The sequence below is a fragment of the Phoca vitulina genome, unplaced genomic scaffold, assembly GCF_004348235.1.
Source record: "Phoca vitulina isolate PV1807 unplaced genomic scaffold, GSC_HSeal_1.0 scaffold46, whole genome shotgun sequence".
NCBI lineage: Eukaryota > Metazoa > Chordata > Mammalia > Carnivora > Phocidae > Phoca > Phoca vitulina.
Genome location: NW_022589749.1, coordinates 2,797,609 through 2,818,008, shown reverse-complemented (window position 1 = coordinate 2,818,008; position 20,400 = coordinate 2,797,609). Strand labels below are relative to the sequence as shown.

The window sequence follows — 20,400 nt, the reverse complement described above, 5'->3', positions numbered from 1 at the left end:
CAGGGACCTGCCTTCCCAGCGTGGTGGCTGGGAGTGCCCTGGCCCTTGGGTTCTTTTGCTTAAGTGAGGAAGCAGCAGGAGCTCCAGCCAGTGGGCATTCCCGGAGGCTTGGGGCCTGACGAGGCAGCCTGAGGTCTTCCTGACCCCAAACCTGAGCAAGCTGTCCCTTGTAGCACACTCAAGAGAAATGACACAGTCTCCATTGGCTTCCCCCAGGATAATTTTTCAACTAGCCCAGTAATCGCAGAAAGGACACGATTTTCTCTGGACACCCTAGTTCTACTCCCTTCACTTTAGGACACAGCGACAGGGCTGAGGAGTCCATGGTTCTTACCCAGGACACTTCATTTATTCCTCCAGTAGTTTTGGCCAATGGGAAGAAGCCCCAGAACATTCTCAAAAGCCCGCCAAGCTCAGTGTCCCTGGGGACCCTGCCTCCCCCAGTGTATTCTTTGGAAGGCAGTGGGGCATATCCCCCTTGGTATTCCCCTGGCCCTAAGTTGATTTTTCAACTAAGAATTCAAATCTCTTGCCAACTTCTGCACAAGTAGCTTTTCCATGATGCACACCATACAACGGCCCGTTAGGCTTGGTGCTGGGAGGGCCGCCCCTGCTTGGACCCCCGCCCCCCCCACTTGTCAGTTGTCCCGGAGTTAGAACATCCATCAAACAGGTTTGCCCCCATCCCCACCCGCCCCAAGCCCTCTGAGTCATTAAAGTCATCCGTCGACTCCGCCAAGCGCTGGGCAGCCCCAGGAAAAAGGTGTTTCTCCCTCTCCGAATCTCACCTCTGAGGTTGGCTCCACTTCAATTTGAAGTAATGGATTTCCTTCCAAGCTTTAAAGAAAGAAAAATAAATGTGACCCTCAGGTGAAAAGGGAGGTCGGTGTCTTATTTATCCATGTATGAAGAGTCTTGGAATGAGAAACCCGCACCATCAAGGCTTTATCTCAACTTTCACTTCAACACTTGTGTCTAAAATAATCCATAACCTCGCCACGAAGAAGCAATGACAAGGACAGTGTTTTAAATAGATTTTCGGGGCTGCTCAGGGCTCATTTTTTCTTTATGGCTTTGGTTTCTACTAATCTAGCAGCTTCCTTACACATTGGCCTAAATGCCATGGGCGGAAGGATCCTCAGAGCTCTGGGTGTTTGCTAGGAAAGAATTAATGAGATTGCTAAGTTCACTTGGGTTCAGAATCTTACGGGAGAACCCTGGAGTTCGGGATTACAGGTACCCCCTGCTTTCTGAAAGCTGGCATCACGCCACTTTGCTTTTGAGAAAGATCTATGCTGGTATCTACCAAAAGAAATTCGAAGAGGGTTTTTGCTTTTATGAAAGAAGGTAAAAAGTGAACATGGCGTTCAGCTTTTGTTTTGCAGCAAGCCATTATAGAGGTAGCGTGCGCCCCGAGCAGCGTGACGGGTGCCTCCAAGCTCCTTCCTGGGGAGCTACCCTCAGCATGCCAGCATCCAGCCACCAGAGCTTTGACCTGTGTCCATGAGCATCTGGGCTTCATCTAAGAGAAGTAATTTTGGGGGCTGGGGGACACCCCCAATTTTTCCATATAAATGAATGATAATTGCTTCTTTGCATGACACCATTTTGGCTCCTGAAAGTTTTCATGGGAATGCTCTACTTTCAGATAGCTGGGAAAACCTGCCTGTGCGAGGGCCGGTGCGAGGCCATCAGAGGGATACGGAGTCGAAACTGGCGTGGCTCCTGACTTTGAGGAGTATTATATTACTACCGAAGGGACTAAAGCAAGCACGGAGATACTGTGCAGAAAGGCTAAAAGCGACACGGGCCGAAAGTTAGGTGTGAATCAAGTAAATGGAGTACGATGGAAATGCCCCAGGGAGATTACTGGATGTATTTTGAAAATTCTCAGTGTTTGAGTTAAAGTTGGATGTTGCCAATCACATCGAATCGGGAAGTGTGGAATGAGAATGAGCGAAACCGTATTGGACTGGAAGACACAGGTGTGGGTGTGTGTGTGTGTGTGTGTGCGCGCGCACACGCAGATGTGTCCATGCGTGAGGGTGACGCAGTCATGAGCTCCTGAGCTGCAGCTGTGCTAAGCGTGGGCTCGTGCTGCGTGTGGGTGCTGGGGGACACAGTGTGCTTGCGTGTGTGAGTGCTAAGTATATATCAGCTACCACGTGAGTACAATGGGATGTGCTCTGTGTAGGGGTTGTTCTGGGTGCATGGGAGTTGGGTGCACCTCCTGGGGATGTTGGGGGCACGCCGTATGTTGACAGTGTAGCTGGGTATGTACTGGGGTCTGAGGGGATTGTCGGAGCACATGGTATGTGATGGGGATGTGAGGTGTTTCTGGGGGTGTGTTTGCAGAGGATGTGTGTGTGTGTGTGTGTGTGTGTGTGTGTGTAGTGCGGTGGGGAGACAGTAACTGGGCTGCTGAAGGCACAGAAAAGCTGGAAACAGTGGCAGGAAAAAAATCACAATGAACACCTTGCGCCCTTCCTATTTCCCCTGGGGAAGCTTAGCAGATCCCCCTACCCACCCCTCATTTGAGGGGCCAGTGCTCTCCTGACCCTGAGACCCCAAGAAGCTGCCGACCCTGCAGACAGGGCCAGTCCACTTGCTGGAGGGGCTCCAGGTGAGAGGGAGCCTGAGAGGCTAGAGGAATTAAAAGAAGGGGAAAGAAGGGTGGGTCACAAAGTGCCGTCTGCTTTCATATTAAGGAGTTATTTACAGTACGGAATGAAACCACCCAGCGACAGCTGAAATGCTGGGAACTTAACGCCTTGGGGCGATCTGGGTGGAACAATGCAGCTGGAGTCCCTCCTCACACCCAACGACAGAAAACGACAGAACAGGCAGCCCTCCTCCGCTTGCATCAGGCGTGATTACGGTAGCCCGCCGATTAAATGATTTCCTTCTGCGAAGAGTTAGAGCCCATCGCTCCATGCACGCTTAAGCAGATCGCAGGCAGCTACGGACTCTGTAGTTCGCTGGCACGCCCTGACTGCCAGTTAATAACCTGGGGTTCGTCCTGCACAAATTGTGGAATTGGTTTACGTGCAGCAGGGAAACAATCCGGAGCTAGATGTCAGCACAATATCCCTGGCAAATTGCTGCTCCTTTGATGTCACAGACGTACCATTTGTCCATAACCCGGGTCAGAAAGGATGGAGTAGTTAGAGAGCCAGAAGAACAACCGAGGAGGCAAACATGGGAGTTGGGAAGCTGGCCAAATCGAAATCAGGTCCCTAGCATGCCCCCCACTTTGGCCGCAACCGAAGAAGTTAAGTCAAGGAAGGTGGGTTTCACTTGGGGCTGCCCCACCAACAGACCACCTGGAAAGAGAGTCTATGTCCCAAGGATGCTTAAGATGCCACATGCAAAGACATCCATTGCAGTGTTGTTTACGACAGTGCAATATGGGAAGATAGGCGATCTGGCAATTGGGAAATGGTTAAGGACATTTTTCTACATCAATAATGATATTTTACAGCCATTAAAAACAATGCCTATAAAGAGTCTGGAATAATACAAAAAATGCGAGGCTATAGCTTTACGGGATGACAAAGCTGGCTGGAAACTGTGTAGACCATGAAACGCAAGCATGTAAAACATGAATAGAAAGAGCACACGTCAAAGTTCTAAGAGCGGTACGACTATGAGTGATGATTTTTCCTTTCTCTTTTTACAGAACAGTCCACGTTTTCCAAAATTAGCTCCGATTATTCTTATAATGGTATAAACCAGAGGTCAGCAAACTTGGTACGGAAAGGGCCAGATAGTAAATATTTTGGACTTTGCAGACCCTACGGTCTCTGTTGCCACTACTCAGCTCTCCTGTTGTACTTTGAAAGCCACATAGACAGTATGTCGTAAGCAAATGGGCGTGGCTGTGTTCCAATAAAACTTTATTTATAAAAACAGGTGGCAAATTGGATTTGTCCCATAGACTGTAGTTTGCTGATCCCTCGTGTAACCCTAAATTATGCTTTTTAAAGGTGGGGGGACAATGACATAGGATAAGTGTTCTTTCATTAAGCTCTAGCTATTGCAGAACATTATCTTTCTGATCATAGAAGAGTCTGGGGATCCTAAGGAAATGGTCCAGCCCCTGGAAATCACCCTTGACAAGCAGGGCCAGGACACAAAGCAGAGCTGACTCGTCCGTTGGGCCCAGGCTGAGAGACGCCGTCACGCTCTCCTTCTCTTTACCTAAATCATTCCCTAAGTCTCTCTCTCCCCCAGTCTCCCACCCCATCAATTCCAGGAAGAGGAAGACAGAAGACAGCGACCCTGAGCAGACTGAAGAGCAAGGACAGGGGAAGGAGGTCTCTGTTCCACTTACATTGGATTCGAGGTCACTGGATGCAGGATGACCTGGGGCGCCCGGGTCGGCGTCTCCAGCCCCGGCACCACATCTGAGAAGCAGACACGGGACAGTCAGAAACCCAACACGGAGTCCACAACCTCCCCCAAAGACCTGATTCCTGGGAGATGGGGCAGCTAGGAACTTCTCATCAGATCATGGGTCCCTGGGGCTGGCCAATCCCTTCTTTCCCTTCCTCGATCACTTGAACTCTTCCTGCTCACATGCACCCAAGATGGCACCCTGAACAAAATACGTCACTGATAACAAGGGGGTTGCCAGAGCCCCAAGCCTCTGACCTGAAGCACCCACTGGTCACCTCTGAATCACCCCCTATTCCTGAGTTCTCTTTGGGCTGGTGAGGCCACTTGGTTTCACATCTCCCGGTGCCCAACTCAGTCCCTCTGACCACCTCTCCCCTGCCACGTGGCTCTAGACCCCTCCTCACCCTGGCCCATCCTTCTACTGCAGACCACCTTCTCAGGCCTTTCTGTTGTGCCGCGGGATCTCCTTGGTACCACGGTGCCCTTGGGACCTCCCAGCTTCTCCTCTCCCACCTCCACGGCTCGCCATGATCCTGGGGGCTGGTGGTTCCACTGCCGCCCTCTTTGAGCTTGCCCACCCCAACAACCCTTGCCTTCATCCATTCCAGCAATGCGTGCCCCTCCGCAGGCTTCGCAGGGGGGCCTGAGCGCACTCACGGACTCACCTGGGAAGATGAACTGCTGCTTGTATTTGTAGTAGTGGGACGCTTGCAAAAGAATGGAAACACCAAAGTCAGTGCTGTCCCGGGGCTGTCCCTCTGAATAACAAATCGGGCTCTCGCTGCCACTGTGTGAGTTCTCTGCCTACACCCGAGGGTTCCCAGATTTCTGCGGACACCCTAAATCACAAGGGCCCGAGGGCCTGCATAAAAGAACCAGGGCTCTACACATCCAAGCCAACCCTCCCACCTGCAGCTCCCTGAAAATAGAGCATCTCAACTTGGAGAGTCACCCAGAGCACAGTCCCATTTTTGTTAACTGCATAGGGACACACACACACACACACACACACACACACACACACAAAGTCTTTGTCAAGCCATCTCTAAAATATTCATTTTTTCCCTTTGCCAGAGTGATTAGAGAAGCTTTAAAAAAACCCTTTATGACATAATGAGATATCATCTCACGCCTGTTAGGATGTCTACTATCAAAAAGATAAAGAGGTGCCGGCGAGGGTGTGGAGCAAGGGAAGAGCGTGGGGCACCATTGTTGGGGATGCAAACTGGTGCAGCCACTGTGGAGAACAGTCTGGAAGGTCCTCAAACAATTAAAAAACAGAACTATCACAGGATCCAGCACACCCACTTCTCGGAATATATCCGAAGGAAATGAAATCGCTATCCTGGAGAGATATCTGCACTCCCATGTTCATTGCTGCAATATTTATAGGAGCCAAGACATGGAAGCAACCCAAGTGTCCACTGATGGATGAATGGATAAAGCAAATGGTGTGTGTGTACACACACACACACACAATATATTTATATATGTATATACAATGGAATACTATTCAGCTATAAAAAAGAGGAAATCCTGCCATCTGCAACCACATGGATGGACCTCGAGGGCACTGTGCTAAGTGAAATAAGTCAGACAGAGAAAGACAAATACTGTATGATATCAGTTAATATGTGGACTTTGGAAAAAAAAAAAAACCATATTCATAGAAACAGAACCGGATGGGTTAGGGGGCTGGCTGAAGGTGGTCAAAAGGCACAAACTTCGAGTTATAAGACAAATAAGTCCTAGGGATGTAACGTGCATCATAGCGACTACAGTTAACAATACTGTTTCATATATTTGCAAGTTGCTGAGAGCGTACATCTTAAAAGTTCTCATCACCAGGAGAAAAATTTGTAGCTGTGTGTGGTGATGGATGGTAACTAAACTTAGAGTGGTGATCATTTTGCAACTTCATACATGCATCAAGTCATTTTGTGGTGCGCCTTCAACTTATACAATGTTGTATGTCAAGTATACTTCAATAAAATTGGAAAAAAATATGCATTTCCTGTGTTTTCCAAATTTTTGCTTTGAGCATTGTATTAGTGTTCCTGCTGCTGCTATAACAAATTACCACCTACTCGGTGGCTTAAAACAATATGTTTACCTTCTTATAATTCTAGAGGTATGAGAAGTGTGGAATAAGTCATAAAGGGCTAAAATCAAGGTGTCGGCAGGGCTGGTTCTTTCTGGAAGCTCCCGAGGAGAATCTGTCCCTTGCCTTTTCCAGCGATGAGAGCCTGCATCTCTTGGCCCAGAGCCCATCACTTCAGTCTCTGCTCTGGTCCTGACATCACCTCCTACCATCTCTGACCTTCTTGTCTCCCTCCTGTAAGGACCCCTGGGGTTACATTTAGGATCCATCTGGATAATCCAGAGTGATCTTCCCACCTCAGGATCCTTAACTTAATCACATCTGCAAAGACAAGTCACATAGGAAGTAACACATACACAGATTCTGGAATTAGAGCATAGCCATCTTTGGGGTACCATTATTCTGCCCACCATGAGCATGAGTTGATCTCTATACTTAGGGATAAAAGAAATTTCCTCAACTTCGCTGCTGATTTCGCCTACACTTTATTTCACTTCCGGTTCACTCACCAGAGGCCAGCTCTTCCGGATATCCCCGAGGTTTCTGATGTTACCAGTTACTGGTGACAGTGGGATGGAGGTGGGAGCAGGGGGGACAAGGGTATCATGGGCATTGGGGAGGTCCCACAGAGTTTCATCTCCCCAAGCAGAGGAAGTGAGCAGGAATGGGGTCAGATAGGAGTCTGAATTGATGAATATGCTTCCAGAAATAATTTTATTACATCCGGGGCAACCTATGACTTGCACGTTGACTCACCCAGAATTCATGGAGTGGATCAGAGGCTGGGGCCAGGGGTTGACAAACCATAGCCCACGGGTCAAGTCTGGACCATCACCTGTTTTTGTTCATAAAGTTTTATTGGAACACAGTCTCATGTTCATTCATTTGCATGCTGTCTCTGGCTACCATCATGCTACAACGTCATAGTTGAATATTTGCGACTGTATGGCCCACGAAGTCTAAAATATTACTATTAGGCCCATTATAGGAAAAGTTTGCTGACTTCAAGTGTAAAGCAAAGAGGAGCTGGACAGCAGGAGTGGGAGGCTGATCCTAGAGGGTCGAATCCTCGCTCTTCCTTTGGCTGTTTGTAAAAGCTTAAGCAACTCTGAGTCTCAGTTTCCATGTGTGTAAAATGGGGATAATAACAGTCTTTCCCTCCCAGGGCTGAGATCATCATTACATGAGATCAGAGTGCGTAGTAGTGCTAAATAAGCATTAGCTGCAACGGTTAAGCCACTATCTTTCTAAGCTCTCTTAATAAACAGACAAGAATGACTTATAATTAAGAGAAAATCAATTTCAAAGAGCAAAGTCATTAGCTGTCCCTGAGGTTGGAACTGATTGATAAACTCTCCTAGGACAGAGAGCAAGTGTTGGTATCTCAGGATCCCAAGGGCCCTTGCACCAGTGGGTGCACGACTCATGTTTGTGGAATTAATCAACTCTCTTCTAGCACAGCAATCCCCAAATATCCCAGATAGTTGGAATCTGAACGGATGCATTTTCTAATTCTGGAAAATGAGGTGCCCGGGACGGGAAGCAACTCATTCGAAGTCACAGAGCAGAGCTTTAAAAGAGAACCAATCTCCGCGATTTCAAGGACCTTTTTCTGTTAGATAACTTAGGTTTGTTTTTTGTTTTTTTTTTCATTGCACCCAGTCAACAAGGGGCTAAAATTAAAAAGGAAAAACTACCCGGAGTTCTCAAGAGGCTTAGCTGATCTCTTCCCTCCCCAGCTGGAACAGGCGATTCAGCGTCTGCAGAAAAGGCTAGCTGGTAATGATCTTTCACAGAGCAGCAGCTGGGGGAGGGGAGGGAGAGGGAACACTGCTCCAAAGAGGGACAGGTGTCAGGCAAAGTGGATGCTGGCAAAGGCCTCCATGCGCAGAGCTGGCCCCCTCCTCGACCCCTCTGTGTGCTGGGGAACAGCTCGTTCCTGACGACTGACAAGGAGAGAGTGGCCAGAGAGGAGTCAAGGCGTGGCCGTGAGCCCTGTCCTTGCCGACAACAGCCACGAGTGAGCAGCAGCTCCAACAGGAAGCTGATGAACCCGAATGGCCTGTCCAGGAAAGCTGAGTGGCCCCCCTCACTCTCTGGAATGGAAGAGGACTCGGGACCTGGGAGGCTTCAGGTGGCCCGGAGGCCAGAGACATAAGCAGACCGCTTTGAAGGCACCTCTACTCGGAAGCCCTCCTTCCTTCCCTCCTTCCCGAAGGTCTCCCCCCAAAAGCAGTCTGAGTGGTTTTCGAGGAGGAAGGATCTAGAAGGAAGGAGGGAGGATAAGTCATCTCCTGCCTACACCTTTTAAATAAAATTCAGATTTAAATAAAATGTAGATCTCTGCCATGCCCTGCCAGGCCTCCTCCCTGCAGCTCTGAGTCTTCCTTGGTGCTAGTTTTCCCTTTTTCGTGGCACTCAGGTCTTGGGGACATTTTTTTCAGCTCTTTCCTGGGGCAGGGCCTTTGTACATGCTCCCCTCCCTCTGCCTGGTCAACTCTCCCCCATCTTCGGAACTCAGCCACCTCTGACCCTTCAACCTAAACTTGTCCTCCTCTTGAATTTGCAGTGGGGTTGCTGTAACGTTGTTCTTTCCCCTCAAAGCACTTGTCGCAGCTTATTTCAGGTGTATGTCTGCGTGGTTAACCCATCTCTCCCACGAAGCCAGACTCCACGAGAATGGGGGCTGGCAGGCCGAATAATACCGCTCTGCCCAAGAGGTCCACATCCTAATCCCTGGAAACCATGACTGCATCCTCTTCCATGGCAAAAGGGCCTCTGCAGGTATGATTAAGTGAAGCATCATGAGACGGGCAGGTTATCCTGGATCCTCTGGGTGGGCCCTAAATGTAATCATATGGGTCCTTACAAGAGGGAGGCAGACGGATCCAAGTCAGGGATGGAGAGTCAGAGATGTGACGATGGAAACAGGGGTGGGAGAGGTGTGGAGCCACGTGCAAAGAAGGGATGCAGAAAGCCACTAGAGGCTGGGAAAAGGCAAGGAGGTGGAGTCTCTCCCAGCTCCCCAGGAAAACCAGCCCTGCGGACACCTTGATGTTTAGCCGGGTGAAACTGACTTTGGACTTATGACCTCCATCACTGTAAGGTAATACATTTTGGCTGTTTTAAGCCACTAAGCTTGTGGTGATTTGTCACAGAAGCCACTGGAAACTCATACAGGGCACGGCTGGCTTGTGTACTGCTCCAAATCTAGTGCCTCGTATAGGACTGGTACATAGTAGGTGCTCAATAAATATGTGTATGGAAATAGATGGGCGAATGCAGTCTGAGGGCCAGAAGATGACTTGAAGAGAGAAAACTGCAGCCCTGGGAAGTGCAAGAATTTCAAGTCATTCATTCGTTCATTCAATTCCTCCCTCATTAAAAAAAAACAAAACAACATTTAATTAGTGCCTTCAGCAGTAGGCAATGTGTTGGGTTTCAGGTTATAGAGGGGTAAATGAAGCAGACATGTGTCTTAGTCTCATGGAGCTGACAATTCTGATTATCATGAGGACATGGGCACTAAATAAGTTAATAAATGAACAAGATCATGGCAGGGAAGGAGGAGCACTGTTGAGCATAAAGAGGGAATCAGGGTAGAGTAAGGGGAGGTGGGCCGTTCTGCAAGGGAGGAAACCCCCATGAGCCACTCACCAGGTCAAACACGGCCCCGGGATTTGGAAGGGAGTGGCAGAGAACAAGGAGGTCGATCACAGATCCTACCAAGTCTATACCTGATGCTCTTGGTTTTCTAAATAAAAACTCTTCTTTCATATGTCATGAGGTTAACAAGTGAGCCAAATGCCTATTAACCCCACGGACCCTTTTGGAAAAGAACGTTCTAGATCAGTCAATGCTGGGGACTGGTTATGCCTATGCATTAGCTGGAACAGTCTTTAGAAAACTCAACAACTGGCACGGAACCATGGTCAAAGCTGCTTTCCCGTCAGCAAAGGTTCACAGTCAAGAGTGTGACAGTGACGAGGGCCTTATATGAACAGGATAGGCACTTGTCATTCTGAGGGAATTTTGCTAAAACCTCCTAAGTCAAGGGAGAAGGTCTGGCTGCTCCTCTGGAAGGTCCTATTTTGCTTTCCATTTCAATATTGCATTTTATTATTACTATTCAATTACAAAACTGGTGCATGCTCCTTGGTATTCCATACGTTGTAGCAATGCATAAAATAAAATTATTCTTCTTAGAAATAGCTGCCATGAAGTTCCTATAGACTTTTTTTGGGGTTCATATACACAACCATATATACATCCACATATAAACATATGTATACAACTATATATAATTATTTTAGAATACAGAGGATGTTATTATACCAACTGCTTTGCAAATCACTTATTTTCCCACTTAAACTGCATTGTGGATCTCTCTCATGTCAGGATATCTATAAGGAGCCACCCCATTCTTTTTAAGGGCCCCTGAATCTTTGGTTATGCAGATATATTACAGTGTATCAGCCATTCCCCTCTTGGATTGAGTCCAGATTCTCCACTATTGCAATGAAATCCTTACGTATGGATCCCTGTGCCCTATGCAAGCATACCTGTATATAAAGTCTTAGAAGTGATATTGCTGGTCCAAGGAATGTACATATAAAACTTTGATAGACAATGCAAAATTACCTTCTCAGAAGGTTGAATTCAATTCCTACTCCTAACACCCGGGTATATGAGGATTTCCTCTTTATTTCCAGAATTCTGATTAGGGCCCATATGAATTAGCAGTGATGGTGAGAAATGCCAAAAATGGTAGCCATGGTAGTTTTTTTGTTTTGTCTTCTTCTTTTTTTTCTTTTTTTTTTTTAGAGAGAGAGCAGGGGAGGGGAAGAGGGAGAGGGAGAGAGAGACTCTCAAGCAGGCTCCACACCCAGCGTGAAGCCCAATGTGGGGCTTGATCTCACGATCCTGAGATCACAACCTGAGCCGACATCAGGAGTCGGACGCTCAACCAACTGAGCCACCCAGGCGCCCCAGCATTTGTTAAGATCTTCAGTGAGACAGGCACTCTGCTCAGCTCTGTACGTCTATGACGAGGTTTAGTCCTTCAGTGATTCTATGAAGCAGATACTATTATTATCCCCATTTTACAGAGGAGGAAACAGAGGCACAGAGCGGTAACTGATTTGCTCAGCATGATGCAGGTATTAAGTAGTAGAGGTAGCATTTGAACCTAAGCAGCCCAGCTCCAGAGCTCAGAGGACCTTGCAGCCCACTCCCCAAATATCACTGTCATGAGATGCTCCGGAGTAGGTGCAGATCCTCTGGCAGGCGAGCAGCAAATCAGCAAGGACCCCGCCTCGGGGACCCAACCGAAGGAATGAAGAAGCTCAGGGAGACCAGCGATCAGCCCTGGTTAGCCAGGTGTCTTGTGTAAAGATGCCAGCAGAGTCTTTGAGGGACAGAAAGAGTTATGGCACTCTGACACACGTTTCTCCCTTAGTCTACAGCCATACCACCCTGAACGTGCCCAATCTCGTCTGATCTCGGAAGCTAAGCAGGGTCGAGCCTGGTTAGTACTTGGAAGGGAGACCAAAGGGCCCTTTACCTCTCTGAGCCTCAGGACCCTAAAGGACCTCTTAAGGTCCTTTCTCAGCCCCTGGCCATTAAGCATGCAGCAAGCAGCAAACAGTTTCAGGGACAGTACCCGAAGTCAGTCTCCGGGGTGGGGGGTGGAGCAACTCTAAGAAAGCACCCAAACCCCCACTTCTTCCCAGATTTGGGGGCTTCATGAAGCGTCAAAGGGTCTTTCTTCCATTCACCCTGTTCCAGGGAAATGGAAATGGACAACCCCAGAGGTGACAGTGGGAGCCCCCAGCCTGTGGGCATAGCAGGCAATTTTGGCCTAATTGACTCGGGGAAGCACATGCCGAGATGATTCCAGGTGCTGACTCACATTATGGTCTTTGGTGGCTGCCAAGCGAGTGGCCTTCCCACCGGACAGAGACAAGACTGCCTCAGGCTTGAACTTCACACAAAAAAATCCCCACATCGCCAAGACTTCAAAATGTGCCCTATTCCTATGGACATAGCCCTGATCAAAACAGTGTGGGCAGGTGACAGCTTGTCCTTAAATCAGTAGTTGTATCTGGGTGCTGCTTAGGTGTGGGAGTGGACCCCCATTTGCCTACCCGCCACTCACTCGTGGCTGATTAGGCTTGGAAGTGTGACCCGTAGCTGAGAACCTGGATTTCCTCCCCTGCATGAAGCTCGCTGGCTCAGGTGGAGATCAGCCCCTAGATCAGCACTGTCCAGTGGAACTTTCTATGATGATAAAAATGTTCTATACTCTGCACTCGCCAATATGGCAGCCACCAGCCCCAAGTGGCTACTGAGTAATCAAAATGTGGCTAATGTGGCCAAGGAATTAAAATGTTAATTATATTTAATTTTAATTCATTTAAATTTAAATAGCCACATGTGGCTAGTGGGCACCATATTGAGTAACACACATCTAGATTGTGGTTCCCACTGGCCAAGCCAGACCTCATCCCTCCAGCCTCCTTCCTGCAAATATGGCCAAGCTAGGAAGTCCTTAGGGCCCTAGAAGAGGAAGTGAGCTGGGCTGGACCTCAGAAGAGGTGGGAACACTCTTAGATCTGGTCCTCCTGAGCAGAGAGGGATCTCTTTCTTAAGTCTAATGACAAAGGAGGCCAAGAAACCAAACATCTCATGAGTGGCTTCTCCAGCATCTCATAGCCCAGTGCATGGTCTCAGGTCAGCAGCCAGGTACCCTGGAATTTGTGAGCTGGGAGAACCTTCTGGATCCTCTTATCCATCTGTATCCTTTCAGGGGTGGGAAAACTGAGGTTACAGGTCACACGGCAGGAACAGGGCAGAACTGGATACTGAATCCAGGACTCCAGCTGTTCATTCCAAGCCCTATCCTGATACCTGGAGTAAGACTCCATCCGAATGCAGCCCTGCTCAGCTGCGGCCCCAGGATCCTGATGCCAGTTCCAAGCTATTTAGCTTATGAGACAACTGCCAGCTCGAGTAGATGCCCTCCCCACCATGACTGATACTTAGTTGCAGACACTGGGTCCTCCCCATCATGACTGATACTTAGTTGCAGACACTGGGTTGCTGTTGACCAAAAGGCCCTTAGTCTACGGTCATACCACCCTGAACGTGCCCAATCTCGTCTGATCTCGGAAGCTAAGCAGGGTCGGGCCTGGTTAGTACTTGGAAGGGAGACCAAAGGGCCCTTTACCTCTCTGAGCCTCAGTGTCCTCATCTGTAAAATGGAGCCGAGAAGACTTACTTCATGGCTACCCTAAAGATCAAATAAGGTAATAATGTGGTGATTGCCCTGCCTATAGGAAGACTCAACCACATGCCTTCAACCCATTGCCTTTAGGCACGGACTGACCCGGACACGGCTCTGGTTCGAGCCCAACCCCCCCTCCCAGCGACACCCCAAGTGCAGAGGTACCTGGCAGGTTGAAGTTCTTCTGCTGCCTCGTGCACTGAGGGGAAGGGTGCAGGGGAGAAGGCGGCGTGGCGCTGGGAGGGAGGGGGGGTGCTGGCGAGGAGGGCGTGGAGGACGTTGTGGATGAGGGATTGCTGCTAGAGTCTGGCTGGTAAGGGACAGGGATGTGGTCCTGCAGAAAGAAAATGGGGGAGGGGCCAGGGGGAGGCAGAGAAGCAGAGATACAGCAGTGAGAGTGAGCAAGCAGGAAGGAACCCCATGCCAGCATTCTTAGCCCCCCCTGCCCTCAGCCACCAGACCCTTCCCACGTCCCACCTGCCTCATCATCCCCGCCCACCAGCTGGTTTGCATCCAGCTGTGGAAGGAACAGTTTCTGGCATCAATTTCCCGCCCGCTGTCTGGACTCCAGAGCGAAAGGTTACCACGTAATGAAAGCCACGTAGGTGACAGCCACGCTCCCTGTGCTTTTTGATTTTGGAAAGTCCCACGCCAAGGTGCCCAGAGTGCTCTTTCCATTCCTAACACTTTTCCTCCTGAGTGTTTATTAAAGAATCAACAGCCTGACAGCTCCAGAGAGAGTGCGAGAGCGAGCCTACGGCTTCTTCCCTCACATCTCATTAGGAGGCACCACTGCCTTTCCTGGACCCCGAACCTGCTCGAAGCAAACATGAGGCCAGAATCCACATGCACACCATCGGAATCAGGAGCAGTGTCGTGGCTTGAAGAGTGTCCCCCAGTAGACCTGCCCCTTGGGAAACTCAGAACGTGAACTTCTTTGGAAAAAGGTCTTTGCGGATGTAACTGAAGATCTCCAGAGGAGATCATTCTGGATTAAGGTGCACCCTAAATCCAGGATCAAGTGTCCTTATAAGAAATGGAAAATGAGAGACATGCACAGAGGGAAAGGCCATGTGAAGACGGAGGTAGAGATCGGACTGCCACGTCTCAAAGCCAAGCAACGATTAGGATGGCCAGAGCCACCAGACGTTAGGAGAGAGGCATGGAACGGATTCCCTCTCAGAGCCCCCAAAAGGAACCAACCCCACTAACACCTTGATTTCAGATGCCTGGCCTCCAGAACTGGGAGAGGAAAAATATCTGTTGTTCTAGCTCTCCAGTTTGTGTAGTTATGGCAGCCCCAGGAGACTGATCCCAGCGGAAGCCCGGGTCAGGCAAACCCAGACGCAGATCCCACAGCCACCCCTTCCCCCTACGTCCGGGACCAAATGCTCTTAACCTCTCTGGTCCTCAGTTTTGCCCACTGTAAAATGAGAATAATACCAGCCAACCTCAACGGCCTATAGAAGGGATTCCTGCCTCCCAGTGCCAGCAGAGCTAAGTGTTCTCAGGGACATCTTAATCTGTCCACTCACAGGACGCTGTCACTTGGTCCCTGCATTACTTAGAGGTCCATCACTCTGACTGGCTGTGGGTGCCTGAGGATGGTTTTGTGTGAGCCGGTTATTTGACAACAGGTATGTTTACCTGCCAAACTCCACAGTCAGCATAACAAAACCAACCAGAATAGGGGGGCCAGGGGGAATGAGAAATGGACATTCTCCATCTGGCTGCCCAATGGGTGCCCGTGCTGTGCATGTCACCCTCCCAGAATGCACTCGCTCCCACTGCCTCCAAGAAAGCGACTTCACTTCTGTGAGCTTCAGTCTCTCCTCGTCCCTCACGTGAGCTAAGAACACCCACCTGCTGGGCCTGCTGTGAAGTTCAGATGAGGTTGCGTAGGCACCTACACCCCTGGGATTGGGCCGAGGCACTTGGTTGTCAGTAAATGGTAGCAATTGCGTTGGCGACACAATTTGCAATTAAACTTTTTATCTGAGATTCCTGCAGATTCACATGCAGTTTTTTTTTTTTAGAATTTTTTTTTTTTAAGATTTTATTTACTTGACAGAGAGAAACACAGCGAGAGAGGGAACACAAGCAGGGGGAGTGGGGGAGGGAGAAGCAGGCTCCCCGCTGAGCGGGGAGCCCGATGCGGGGCTCGATCCCAGGACCCTGAGATTCCGACCCGAGCCGAAGGCAGACACTTAACGACTGAGCCACCCAGGCGCCCCTCACATGCAGTTTTAAGAAGTAACAGAGACCTCGTGCATCCTTACCCAGTTTTCTCTGATGATTACATCTTGCAAGATTACAGCACAATATCACAACGCAGACATTGAGTGGATACAGCGACGATACAGAACATTTCCACCACCACGGGGATCCCTCACATCGCCCTTTTATAGCTATCCCCACTTGCCTCTCTCTCCTCACCCCTCTCCCTCCCATCTTGAACCCTAGACACCACTAATCTATTCTCCATTTCTCTAATTTTGTCATTTCAATAATGCTATATAAATTGAATCATCATACTTTATGATGTAACCTTTCTGGATTGGCTTCTTTTTTTCACCCAGAAGAAGTCTCTGGAGATTCATCCAAGCTGTTGCGTGTATCAATAGTTTGTTCCTTTTGATCGCTGAGCAGTATTCTATGACATGGATGTATCACAATGTGTTTGATCATTCACTCATTGAAGGACAGCTAGGTTGTTTCCCCTCCATGGCTACTGTGGATAAAGCTGCTCTTAACATTCATGTACAGGTTTTGTACAAACAAAAGTGTTTATTTCTCTGGGATAAATACCCAGAAGTGCAACTTCTGGACAGCATGGTAATTGCATGTTTAATTTTTAAAGAAAATGCAAATATTGTTCTTTGGAGTGGCTACATCATTTTATACCAATAAAGTATGAGTGATTGATTTTCTCTGCATCCTAGCCAGTGTTTGGTGTTATCACAATGTTTTATTTTAGCCATTTTGATAGGAGTGTCATGATATTTCATTGTGGTTTTAATTTGCATTTTCCTAATGGCTAATGATATTGAACATCTTTTCATGTGTTTAATTGCCATCTGTATATCCTCTTTGGTCTTGATTACTGTTAACTATATAATAAGCTTTGAAATCAGACAAAAGGATTCCTCCCACTTCATTCTTTTCCAAAATTGTTTTTAGCTATTCAAGTTCCTTTGATTTTTCATATAACTTTTTGAATAATCTTGTCTTTATTTATAAAAAATCTTGCTGGGATTTTGATAGGAATTGGGAATCAATTTTGAGGAGAACTGACATCTTAACTATGTTGCGTCTTCCAATCCATGAATATAGTATGTGTATTAGCTTCCGAATCAGAAAAAGGGTTTATGGAACAAGGGTTTATGTCTTTTGCCCATTTTGAGAAGTTTTTGCCCATTATTTCTTGGAGAACTTTTTCAGCCCTGACCTCTTTGTCCTCTCCTTCCAGGACTCTGGTGACACCAATGCTATACTTTTTATTATTGTCCCAAGGGTCCCCGAGGCTCTACTCATTTTTTTAATCCACTGTCTAATTTCTACTGCTCTATCTTCAAGCTCACATATTCTTTCCCTCTGCCCCTCCATTCTGTCACTGAGTCTCTCCACTGAGTTTTTAATGTTAATTACTGTATTTCTTGGTTATATGTTCTAAATTTTTCATATGGTTCTCCTTTATATCTTCTACTTATTTGCTGAGACTTTCTACTTCTTTGCAGCAATTTCCTATTTTTTCATTTGTTTCAAGATTGTTCATAATCACTTATTGAAGTATTTTTATGATAACTGCTCTAACAATCTTTGTCACAGAAAATTCCAAAATCTCACTCGTCTCATCTATTGATTGTCTTATTTCATTCAGTTTGAGATCTTTCTAGCTCTCGGTGTGACAAGTAATTTTTCACTGAAGCCTGGACATCTGGGTATTAGGTTGTGAGACTCTGGGTCTTACTGAAGCCTTTGGCTTTAGCTGGCTTCCTATGACACCGCCCTGGCAGGGAAGAGGGCGTGTGCTGTCTTGTTATTGCTGGGTAGGGGCAGATGCCTAGGCTCTCTGCCTCTGTTGGCACCTGAGGGCAGGAGGGTTCCTAATTGTTGCTGGGTGGGGGTGGGAATTTCAGCTCCTTCATAGGCCTCCACTGATACACTCTTTTTGGGAGAAGTAGGAGCCTTATTACTACTCCCCATGTAATCCACTGACACCAAGGACAGGGGAATAGCTTCATTAATGATGGGTCATGGGAAAAGTCCTGACTCTCCACCAGGCCTCCAATCACCTTACCTCATCAGGAAGGGGTGCTGCATTATTGCTGGATGAGGGGGCTCACAGTCCCCAACACAAACCAGGCCACTTCACATCTTCAAGGCTTGGGACATGCTATTATTTCTACTTGGAATATCTGCCTAGAAGACACAGCTCACCTCTCCCATCCTCTGAGAAGTTCCCCTGACCCCTGCTCCACCAGGTAAAGCACATCATTCACTCCTAGTGCTAGCTCTGCATTACTCCCTTGGCTTCAGCTGTTGCTCCTACCTGGTCACTTCTCAGCCTACTTGTTTGTCTCATCCTCTAGGCTGGGAGCTCCCTATACTCAGCACTTAGAAATATGCCAGGCACAGTGTGGTCCTTCCACTGGATGGAAGGACCAACAATGAAGGAAATGACGAAACCAAGATGAAGGAAAACAAGAAAGAAATGAAGGGAGGGAGGGTTGGAGGGATGAAGAGGAGAGAGGGAGGGAGGAAAAAGATTTATCTCCTACTAGACTGTGTCTTATTCCTCTTGGAATCTGCAGAACTTAGCACAGGAATAAAAATGTAAGAGGTAGCAGTAAGTGTTACATGAATGAGTGAATTAATGGAAAAGAAGGAAAACTGGAAAGAGAGGTAAAGGGAGGGAGGGGAGGAAGAATTGTGTTTATAGAGAAAGGAATTATCTCTACCTCCTTGAGAGTAGGAATTAGGTCTTTCTCATTTTTGTAGTTCAGGGCTGTTGTGAATACACAGAATCATCCCAAGAGAGCACAGCATATGGTGCCCACGTTCCAGGCCGAATTGCTACAATAGGAGGGGAAATTCCTTCTTCAGGTCAGACCCAGATCTATGGCCCGATGGGACCAGCAACTAGAGGTTGCATTCCAAACTCTACCAAATCATTCCGGGAAGGGCTAGTGGCATAATTCCTCTTTCTGAGCACAGTTAAGATGCAGAAACATCCTTCAGAGACCTCCCAGTCCAACCCCTTCTTATTCTGTAAATGGGGACACTGAGACTTGGAGAGCAGGGAGAGACTTGCTGGAGTCATACAGAGAGTTGATGGCCCAGGTCTTAATCTCCAGCCCAGCAGCAGAAACACAAGATTGTGCCAAGTCACAAGAAATTCACATCTGACTCTGGGAATCAAACAGAAGCATGCTCATCTCCCAAGTTCCCGTTCCACCCAGTTGTGCACTGGTCTGGACAGGGTGGTGATGGTAACTGCCTCTCTCATGGACTTTTCCTAAGGAAATTGTCCCTACCCTCCAACCCAATAGATGGTGCTGAATAGACAGTCCTAAACAGCCAGACTTGTCTTGTGACCTCCAGAGCCCACCCCCAACGCAGGACCACAGGTCAGAACAAGATGGCAGCGGCCCATGACTATGACATGGAATGAAAAGTTGAGCTGGCCAACAGGAAGAATAGCAAACAGCATTAGCAGCACAGGCAGAGAGGAGACGAGGCTCAAAGAGAACAGAAGAGCCACAACAGGCCAGAAAACAAATAAGTCACGGTTGTGAGAAGGAGGAACTATATGGCGGCAGAAGCAATGACACGGAGAGAGGAAGGTAGAGGACAAGGAAACCAGTCAACAGTAACAGCCTGGAGCAGACCCACAAAGAGTAGCTGAGTCAAGGTCATGATGGAAGAACAGAACAACGATTCATGGTCTTGCTGCAGGTCCAAGTGCAAGACCAGCTGAAAAGGGCAAGCCGGCATGCAGCTGCTTCAAATAGCAGCATGGAAGCAGGCAGATCTGCAACCTTGGACACCACTGCAGATGGGGTTTTGATGCCTTAATGTGGAAGCGTAAGTGTTGTAGATTGGTCCCCCAAGGAACTGGCAGAGGCTGCTATTTCTCCTCCTCCTCTTCTGGCTCCTCCGCCATCTCCTCCTCTCTTCCTCTCTTCCTCCCTCTGCCTCTTTCTTCCTCCTCCTCCTCCTTCTGCTCCTCTTCCTCCTCCTCATTCTGTCCTCTTGGTCATCAAGCCATTCCAGGCCCTGAGTAGCCAGTGTCGGATTAAATCCTTTACGCATAATTGCATCTAATCCTTTCCATGATCCCAATCACATCTGCAATCATCCTGCCTCTTTTGCAGTGATGGGGGGGGGGGAGGGGGAAACTAAGGCAGAGAGAGCTTGCTATGACCAGTCAATGAAGGAACAAAGTTCCAAGCCCAGGCCTTCTGACTCCAAAATGCACACTCTAACTCTTCTGTTGGGAGAAAAAGCTAGGCTTTTTGTGAACCTGGATTGACTGAGCCAGACAGGAGAGGAGACAGAGCAATGAAAAGGAAGTCTTCAGACCAAATTGGCTCAGAAATCTATTGCACTAACC

General features: G+C 48.1%; 1 protein-coding gene across 3 annotated transcripts in view; it reads right to left on the bottom strand.

Moving 5' to 3' along the window:
* Nucleotides 1-20,400, bottom strand: part of KSR2 (kinase suppressor of ras 2) — a 417,297-nt gene that overhangs the window by 77,113 nt on the left and 319,784 nt on the right. For all 3 annotated transcript variants that reach the window (XM_032431391.1, XM_032431394.1, XM_032431393.1), the window contains exons 10-13: nt 13,950-14,118; nt 5,064-5,105; nt 4,334-4,406; nt 789-837 (exon numbers count right to left, since the gene is read on the bottom strand). In XM_032431391.1, coding sequence (XP_032287282.1) covers nt 789-837; nt 4,334-4,406; nt 5,064-5,105; nt 13,950-14,118 — 333 coding nt within the window. The remainder of the gene's footprint in view (nt 1-788; nt 838-4,333; nt 4,407-5,063; nt 5,106-13,949; nt 14,119-20,400) is intronic.